This window comes from Carcharodon carcharias, chromosome 2, assembly GCF_017639515.1.
Source record: "Carcharodon carcharias isolate sCarCar2 chromosome 2, sCarCar2.pri, whole genome shotgun sequence".
Classification (NCBI taxonomy): Eukaryota; Metazoa; Chordata; class Chondrichthyes; order Lamniformes; family Lamnidae; genus Carcharodon; species Carcharodon carcharias.
In genome coordinates this window covers 62,797,526-62,806,613 of record NC_054468.1, presented here as the reverse complement: position 1 = coordinate 62,806,613, position 9,088 = coordinate 62,797,526, and the positions used below count along the sequence as shown (strand labels likewise).

The 9,088-nt window shown below is 49.1% G+C and overlaps 1 protein-coding gene across 1 annotated transcript; it reads left to right on the top strand.

Annotated features, from left to right (window-relative positions):
* Positions 1 to 317: 317 nt before the first annotated feature.
* LOC121287456 (UDP-GalNAc:beta-1,3-N-acetylgalactosaminyltransferase 1-like) lies at positions 318 to 1,157 on the top strand. Its single transcript, XM_041205355.1, has one exon. It carries the CDS (start codon positions 318 to 320, stop codon positions 1,155 to 1,157), a length of 840 nt encoding a protein of 279 aa, XP_041061289.1.
* The last annotated feature ends 7,931 nt before the right edge of the window (positions 1,158 to 9,088 follow it).

The window sequence follows — 9,088 nt, the reverse complement described above, 5'->3', positions numbered from 1 at the left end:
GAAACTTGTTTAAATTTTTTATATGGTAAATTCTCTACAAAGAATCTAACAGAGTAAACTATTCATAAGAATAATTGGATGAATTAAATTGATTGATACTTCACTTATTACTGCACTTATTCTGCTGAGGGGTGCAATAAACTGTTTCCTAAAAGGTTACAACAGCAGATTTTGGCAACATAATTTATAAATGTGAATTGTTAATAATAAGAACATGAAAAATTAAGTTTCAAGAGTGACATAGACAACTTTTTTGTTGCAGATTTTGAGAAAAACCAGGAATCAAAACAGGAAGGTGACTGAAATTTATTACAAACATGCTGATCGCAATTACTCGTTCCATGCCAATGAATCTGCTTTTTCAGAGGAAGTGCTTATTTTGGCTCTGCCTGTTCATTTTGGTTTATGTTTTCAAAACTTCTTTGAATGACAGATCTAGGGAGAAGATCAACTGGCTACTCTTCCACCATCAGAAACCAATCGATAGAAATAAGTTTAATTTTACTATGAATCCAAATTTGAAACGTAAAGATGAAATTCCCTCTCTAGTTATACTAGTTGTCTCAAGTCCAAAAGAAGTAGATTCTCGACAAGCAATCAGATTAACATGGGGACAGATGCAGATATGGTTTGGGAAAAAAGTCATTACTCTATTCCTGCTTGGAAAAGATGTGGAAAATAACAGACATGTGAGACAATCACTGGAGCAGGAAAATGTTCAATTTAGAGATATAATCAGTCAAGATTTTATAGACTCTTATGATAACCTGACCTTAAAGACAATAATGGCATTTAGGTGGATTTCAGAATTTTGTCCCAATGCTGATTATGTGCTGAAAGCAGATGCCGATGTATTTATAAGTGTAAAATATTTAGTTAATTTTCTGCTGAAAATTAACAAAAATATTTCCAGTGACTTTTTCACAGGCTATCCCTTGATCAACACTAAACCAAACAGACCTTTCTTTTTAAATGCCATACGCCAAGACAAATCCAAATTTCAAATGTCAAAAAGTGACTATCCTTTCAGCATATACCCTCCACATTGCAGTGGCTTTGGTTATGTTTTCTCAGGGGAATTGGGTTTAAAGACTTATAAATTGATGAGTCATGTTAAACCAATTAGATTTGAAGGTGTATATGTTGGAATTTGTTAAAAGATATGGGTGTAAATTTGCATAATCCAGAAAAAAAGTGTTCTTTTTACAGAAGCTGAAGTTTGACAATTGTCTGTCAGTAAGTTGATTGCAGTACATAATGTCACACCACATCAATTAATAAGTTACTGGAAAAGTCTTAAAAGCATGAATAATGCTACTTGTTTAAGTCCGGTATAACAAATATATCGGGGTGGAGTTTCCACTTTCGATGCAATCAGCAAATTAATCGTAAATTGTTAAAATAAAAGCAAAAGTAAAATCCGTTCAACGGACTCTCTCACCCACCTCCAGTATTCTAAAAATGCTAGAAATCTGAAATAAAAACAGAAAATGCTGGAAAAACTTATCAGGTCTGGCAGCATCTGTGGAGAGAGAAACAGAGCTAATGTTTCAAGTCTTCAGAGCTGAAGAAAGGTAGAATTGTGATGGGTTTTATACTGTTGAAGAGAGGACACGGAGCAGGTGGAGCAAAATAGAAGGTCAGGGATAGGTGGAAGCTCAGGAGAGATTTGACAAAGACCAAGATTCACTTTCATAGCCATATTTCCTTCCTCAGCGGCTCGCTCTGTCTCCAACTTACCCTATGTGGATTCCAACTGAAGTTCCATCCTTCATGTTTCGAATCCATGTAGGATTACAGGTTCCTAAGGGACATACAATGTTCTTTGGACTGCTATTCTCGCTGCATCCTGAGATCCACACTCAGCGCCATGCGCTGCCATATGTACACACTCGACCTATCTCTCCAGCAGCACCAACTCACCCTATCTCAAAGCTGTCCTTGTCCCCAGCTCCATTTCATTTTTCGTCACCTCTGACGCTTTAACAAGAAACTTTTTCTCTTCCCTTCAGGTGTTAAGGAATGCAAGCTCCAACAACTTATTGGTATGCTCCACCCCTTCCCGTCCTTCTGACTACATCCCTTCTTCTAATCCCAGCTCTTGTCATGCATTCACTATGCCCACTGACCTTTCCCCCTGTGATGCCAAACATTCTATGCTCAGTAAAGGACGCCTTATGCCTTCATCTCAATGAATTCCGGGCTCAGCATGATGCTGAACTCTTCTTCTATCACCTTCATCTCTGTGCTCATTTCTTTGGGCAAGAGTCATCCCCCCATTCAACAGAACCCTTCACCCACCTCCAGTATTCTCCCCCTACCTGGACCCCTCCCTCTGGCCTCTTACCTGCTCTTGATCTTTTCATTAGGAACTGTCGGCATGACATTGGCCATCTTAACTTCTCTGATGCTCTCACCCACTCCAACCTGTCTCCTTCTGAATTTGCTGCACTCTCAGTCCAACCTTGATTTTGTTATCAAACCTGCTGTCAAAAGTGGTGCTGTTGTTGTTTGGCATAGCGATCTCTACTTTGTAGAGGCTGAGTGCCAACTCTCAGACACTTCTTCCTATGTGCCCCGGACCATGAATCCACCACCAAGCCATTGTCATTGAAATCAGCTCCTCTGGAGATCTTCTCTCCATAGCTTCTAACCTCATGGCCTCCCAACCTTGGACAGCCCGTGTCTACCTCCTTCCCAAAATCCTGGCAGACCCATTGTTTCAGCCTGTTCTTGCTCCACTGAACTCATTTCTTCCTATCCTGACCCTATTCTCTCTCCCTTTTTCTCTTTCCACCTACATTTGTGATTACTCTGATGTCCTATGTCATTTTAACAATTTCCGGTTTCCTAGCCCTAACCACCTCCTCTTCACCATGGATGTCCAATCCCTCTACATTTCCAACCCCCACCAGGACAGTCTGAGGGCTCTCTTCTTCTTCTTTGAACAGAGGCCCGAACAATCCCCATCCACAACCACTCTCCTCCACCTGGCTGAACTTATTCTCTCACTGAACAATTTTTCCTTTAACTTGTCTCACATCTCCCAAATAAAAGGTGTGGCTATGGGTACCCACATGGGCCACAGTTACACCTGCCTTTTTGTGGGGGTACGTGGAACATTTCTTGTTCCAGGCTTCCTCAGGCTCTCTCCCATAACGCTTTTTCCGGTACGTTAATGACTGTATCAGTGGCAGTTAATGCTCTCGTCTGGACCTGGAAAAATGTATCGATTTTGCTTCCAATTTCCACCTTTATCTTACCATCACATGGTCCACCTCCGACACTTGCCTTCCCTTTCTTGACTTCTCTGTCTCCATTTCTGGTGATAGACTGTCTACCAATATTCATTACAAGCCCACCGACCCCCACAGCTACCTCGACTACAGCTCCTCACACCCTGCTTCCTGGAAGGACTCCATCCCATCCTCTCAGTTTCTCTATCTCTGTCACATCTGTTCCAGTCATACTACTTTCTAAAATGGCACTTCTGACAAGGCTTCCTTTTTCCTGAGCCGAGGTTCCCCCCCTGCTCCCACCCACTGTGGTTGACTGGCCCTTCAACTGTGTCTGACCCATCTTCCGCACCTCTGCCCTCACACCTTCCTCTCCCTCCCAGAACCATGATAGGGTCCCCCTTGTCCTCACTTTCCACCACACCCACCTCCACATTCAAAGGTTCATCCTCCGCCATTTCCGGCAACTCAAGCATGATGCCACCACCAAACACATCTTGCCTTCACCCCCCCGTCGGCATTCCGCAGGGATCATTCCCTCCGTGAAACTGTGGTCCACTCCTCTATTATCCCCAATACCTCAACTCTTCCAACAGCACCTTCCCAGTCAATCGCAGAATGCCCCTTTACTTCCACCCTACTCACCATCCAAGGCCCAAACACACCTTCCAAGTGAAGCAGCGTTTCACTTGCATTTCTTTCAATTTAGTCTACTGCATTCACTGCTCACAATGCGGTCCCTACATTGGGGAATCTAAACACAGATTGGGTTATCACTTTGTGGAACACCTTTGCTCAGTTTGCAAGCATGACCCTGACCTTCCTGTTGCATGTCATTTCAATCTTGCTCTCACACCTACGTTTCTGTCCTTGGCCTGCTATAATTTTCAAGTGAAGCCCAAAGCAAACTGGAGGAACAGCACCTCATCTTCTAATTGGCACTTTATAGCCTTCTGGACTTAACATTGACTTCAACAACTTCAGACCATGAACTCTGTCCTCCATTTTGATATATATATATATATATTTAGCCCAGCCCTCTCCCTCCATAGGGCCAGTCTGTAACTTGTTCTTATGTTTTGCTTTCAGAGAACCTGACCCTTGTTCTGCTGTTAGCACATTCTGCTATTTGACATTTATGCCACTATTAGCACCCGCTTAGTCTTTAACACTATCATTAACATTCCCTTTGTCTTGTGTCCTTGACATCTTTGTCAAATATCTCCTGAACTCCCGCCTATCCCTGACCTATTTTGTTTCATCTCTTCAACAAAATAAAACCCATCACATTTCTCCCTCTCCTCAGCTCTGCTGAAGAGTCATATGGACTCAAAATGTTAACTCTGTTTCACTCTACACAGATGCTGCCAGACCTGCTGAGCGTTTTCAGCATTTTCTGTCTTAATTGTAAATTGTGCCTGTTTTGAGAAGAATTGGGCGGAACCTTCCTAACCTACTGGCGGCGGGCGTGATAGGTGGTGTGCGCAGAAAATATGCCGCAACCTGCTTCACGACTTCATGAAGGCAGGTCGTGATCATCTGCTCAGCCCAGCGATGGCGGGCTGGGCTTCCTGCCATTGGTTGGTGGAGAGCTAATTGTAATACATTAGCATATAATTAAAAGGCCATCCCGCCAGGCTCTTGGAACCCCGCCGTATCTTCTGTCCATGTCAGCGGGAAAGCACGCCGACGTGTTTCACACCAGCACACAGGCGACATGCACTTGGTGGCCTTCACTTTTGGGGGACTAAGGTGAGTGAGCAGCAGTGTTCTCCACAGCTCGCCTGTTGCTTATAGGCCTTGGGCACTGAGTGGTGGTGGGAGGAGGGGCAACTGATGCCTGGCCCTGGAGGGGACAGCAATGGGGTGGAGGTGGGTGAGTGTGCGGGGGCAAGTGCTGGCCAGCCTCGGAGGCAGTTGCTGAGGGAGTGGGGTGGGTACAGAGACAAGTGCTGGCCAGCCTCAGAGGCGACTGCTGAGGGGTGGGGGTGTCCGAGGGCAAGTGCTGGCTAGCCTCGGAGGCGACCATTGTTGGTGGGGGCGGTGGGGGGTTCAAGTGCTGCTCTGGCGCTGCATCCCACGCATAGTCAATCAAGGTGGGGGGCAGGGTAAGCGAGGGGAGCGGCCATGCATTAGCTAACCATGCCTCTGCAACTGAGATAGGTCAGGTGCAGCCACAGTGATATGATTTGGGGTCAGGCTTCTAGCCTGCCTGCACATGCAAGCATTGCAGAGGCATCAAAGAACCACCAAGAGCTTTATGCCTTTACTTCCCTCCCGCGCCACCGCCACCCCCCCCCCCCCCCCCCCCCCCCCCCCACCCCCGCGCAAACCCCGGCACAGACTTCGAGTCCGCCATCACGGAGCAGTTGGGCTGCAAACGTTGTACAATCTCCTCACCAACGCTGGCCATGCAGCAGACACTGCTGGAGGCGCTCAGAGCTCCTTGCAATCTCAGCATCCAGTTTGGACCAGCGTCCCCCATGTCGCAGGTTGACAGGGAAGCCATGCAGCGCACTCATCTCTGGCCATCTGAGGAGTGATCAGCACTGTCCGGGAAGCATTAAGGGGAAGTCACACAGGGCCAGGAAAGGTGCTAAGTACAGCCATGATAACCACATCTCTCTCTCTCTTTCATGCTGCAGGAGGACCACGTCTGGATCATGGATCCTGGTGACCTTGCTGTATGCCTGATGGCCTTCAGAGACCATAGAAGACAGAGGAGAGAGTGACTGAGGCACCTGGCCTTGCAAAGGCAGGAGCAGAAACCCCATGAAGAAGGGCAGCAGGGGCTCCCGCATATGCTGCGCAGGAGTGACAGTGAGCCGTGGCTGGTCAGCGCCTAGCGACTTCCAGGGCCTATAGACGCTACCTGCCATTCCTGCAGATGACTGAAAACCAGTGTTGCCGATGACTGCGCATGTCTAGGACCTGATGGTTCACATCTGCCACTTACTGCAGGACATGGAGCCAAGGGGACACGGGCATCCACTGCCAGTGGCTGTGAAAGTGACCACGCGCTCAGTTTTTATGTCAGTGGCTCCTTTCAGAGCTCCACAGGTGACCTCTGTGGGATTTCACAATCTGCCACCCACAAATGCATCCATGAGGTCGCAGATGCCATCTTCTCCATGGCACACAACTTTGTCCATTTCGCCTGGGACTGGGACAGCCACAATGCAAGGGCCATTGGATTCCCAAAAGTGCAGGGTGCGATTGACTGCACTCATGTGGTGCTCAGATCTCCGTCGCTACACTCAGTGGACTTCATCGATCGCAAGGGCTTCCACTCACTGAATGTGCAGCTGGTATGCGACCACCAGAAATGCATCCTGCAGGTATGGGCATAATTTCCAGGGAATGTGCATGACGCCTACATCCCTGCAGTCTTCCAGGGTCCACATAGGCTGCAGCATTTGCTCCTCGGGCACAAGGGCTACCCACAGAGGCTGTGGCTGATGAAACCCGTGCGGCGGCCTCAGACTGCAGCAGAGCGACGCTATAATGAGGCTCATGCAACAGCTCGCAACTTGGTGGAGCAAATCATCGGGATGCTGAAGATACACTTCCAGTACCTGGACCGGTCTGGTGGAGCCCTGCAATACAGTCTGCAGAGAGGGTCATGCATCGTCGTCGACTGCTACGCACTTTACAACCTGGCACTGCAATGGGTAGACGAGCTGGCTGAGGAGGAGATGGAGGAGCGGGAGGTCTCCTCGGATGTGGAGGATGCCGCTGGGGATGAGGGTGAGGGGGTCCTCGGTGGGGATGATGATGGAGGTGAGAATCTCGCACTGGCTAGATGACGCAGGTACAGTCGGGAGACCTTCATAGCTGCCAGATTTATGGATGATGATGATGACATGCAGTGAGGTGTCCCCGTAGATCCTCACATTGCATTTGTGAACATTTGGCTCCAGTCTGGCTTATGGCATAGCCAGTACCCTCTGTGAGAATGCTCCTGTCAGGGAGATGTAGTGGAGGCCCTAATAATCTCTCGATCACAGGTGGATGATGACAACATGCAGTGAGGACACCTCATAGATCTTCACATAGCCTCTGAGAATGTCTGACTCCTGTCTGGCCGAAGGCAGCTCTCTTGTGCTCGATGATCAGGGCATCTCAGAGACGCAGCCATGAAACTTTAGACACACCTGATGCTGTGTCCACCTTCAGCACCTCAGCTCTTCAGGAGCTGGTGCACAGCATCACTGGTCGCAGGTGCTGGTGTGATGGGGGCCAGCCCCACCTTAAAGGTGCTGAGAGCACACAGAGAATGAGAGAACTCTGTGGCACCTGCCCACTACATTCTGGCAGCAATGACCAGCACTGCCAAGATGCAGGCACCAGTATTTTTTCCAGGGAGTGTGAGGCTGGACCATCACTATGGTCTGAAGGCTGCACAGAGCACAGGGAAGAGGCCCTGGACTGAGACACCTGCCTTTTATCTTGCGCAGAAAGGTTTCACATCTGAGTGACAAGAACACTGCTCATCAGAACAAGGAGCCTTAGGCAGGGAGACATTCTTAGGAGCTTATTGACAATAGTGAACCTTATGTACAAGGGATCAACACATGGGCCAAGACTGTGCAACTACTTTTCCTTAAGTGTTCTAACTCTGCCACTACTTCTTGGTGAGGGCCAGACATCCACAGCTGAGGTGAAGGCAGCCTGCTGACTGCAACACCCTGTCTGTGATGACTTTGGTGAGCGTCCTCTGGAGGCTGAGACTTGGAGGGCCCTGGCCTGCTTTCGGGGTCCTGCTGTGTGTCAGTGGTGCCTTCCTCAGCCTGTGAAGTTGGAGCTGCGGAGGTCACAGGAAGAAGGGATTCGGGTAGGCCGGTCACTCCCAGAGTCACCTGGGTCGATGGCCCCGGATTGCGCACCTGCTGATCCTCCTCCCTATGGGTACCCGAGGGCCCCTGGCTGACTCCTGAGCGGAAGGGTTAGTTGGAGTGACATCGAACTTCCCAGCACCCCTCCTGCGTACATATTGTTGGAGGCCAACTATGGCATCAGTGATGCAGTTGAGCCCATGCAGCAGTGCAGGAGTGACATCCTGGACCAAGGTCTCCATGGCAGCCGCCATCCTGCCAGTGTTGACCTCGGTGCATTGCAATGCCGGTGCTATCACCTCAGCCTGAAGACGGATGGACTGCTCCATCGTGCCTTGTAATCTGGGGCGTGCGGCGGACATCCTTTTTGAAGTTCCCTAGCGTGCCTTTATAGCTCCAGCAGCTGTGACATGACCGAGTCTGGAGGCTTGTCATCTGATTCGGAGTCAGCAACGTTCTGGCCTCCAGCAGCTCTCTGAGTGCAGGGGAACTGGGAAGTCCCTGCCTCCGCCCGTTGTGGATCAGAAAGTGCGATGTGCTCACCAGATTGTGATCCTGAGGCTACTCTAAAGCTAGGTCGCACCGAGGTGTGTGTCTCTGCGCTGGTGGAGGGTGTGGGTGAGGCTGTGATGGGACTTCAGGGAGGGTGCCTCCAGATTCCCATTCAAAGATTTCTTTGGGGATTGATTGGAGGCGCTGGGTCAAGGACTCGATCGGCTGTTTGGCAGATATGCCTGCGAAAGGAAGAGGAGATAATTAGTGCATGGCAGTGGCCTGTGAAACAGGGCACGTCACTCACGGCATAGTTGGTTTGATGGATGTTGCACTGCTGGACCCTCACTTGGTAGAGCAGCGCTGACCTCACCGTCAGCACAGGACTGGTCCTGGTCATTGCCGGTCAACCTGATGGCCATGTTTTCGAATTCTGTTAGAACTTTGATCTCTGGCATCCCTCCATCTGTCTGTGACCTTTCCCTCCTGTTGTGCGTCAGTTTGTCCTGCATGGATAGAGATGAG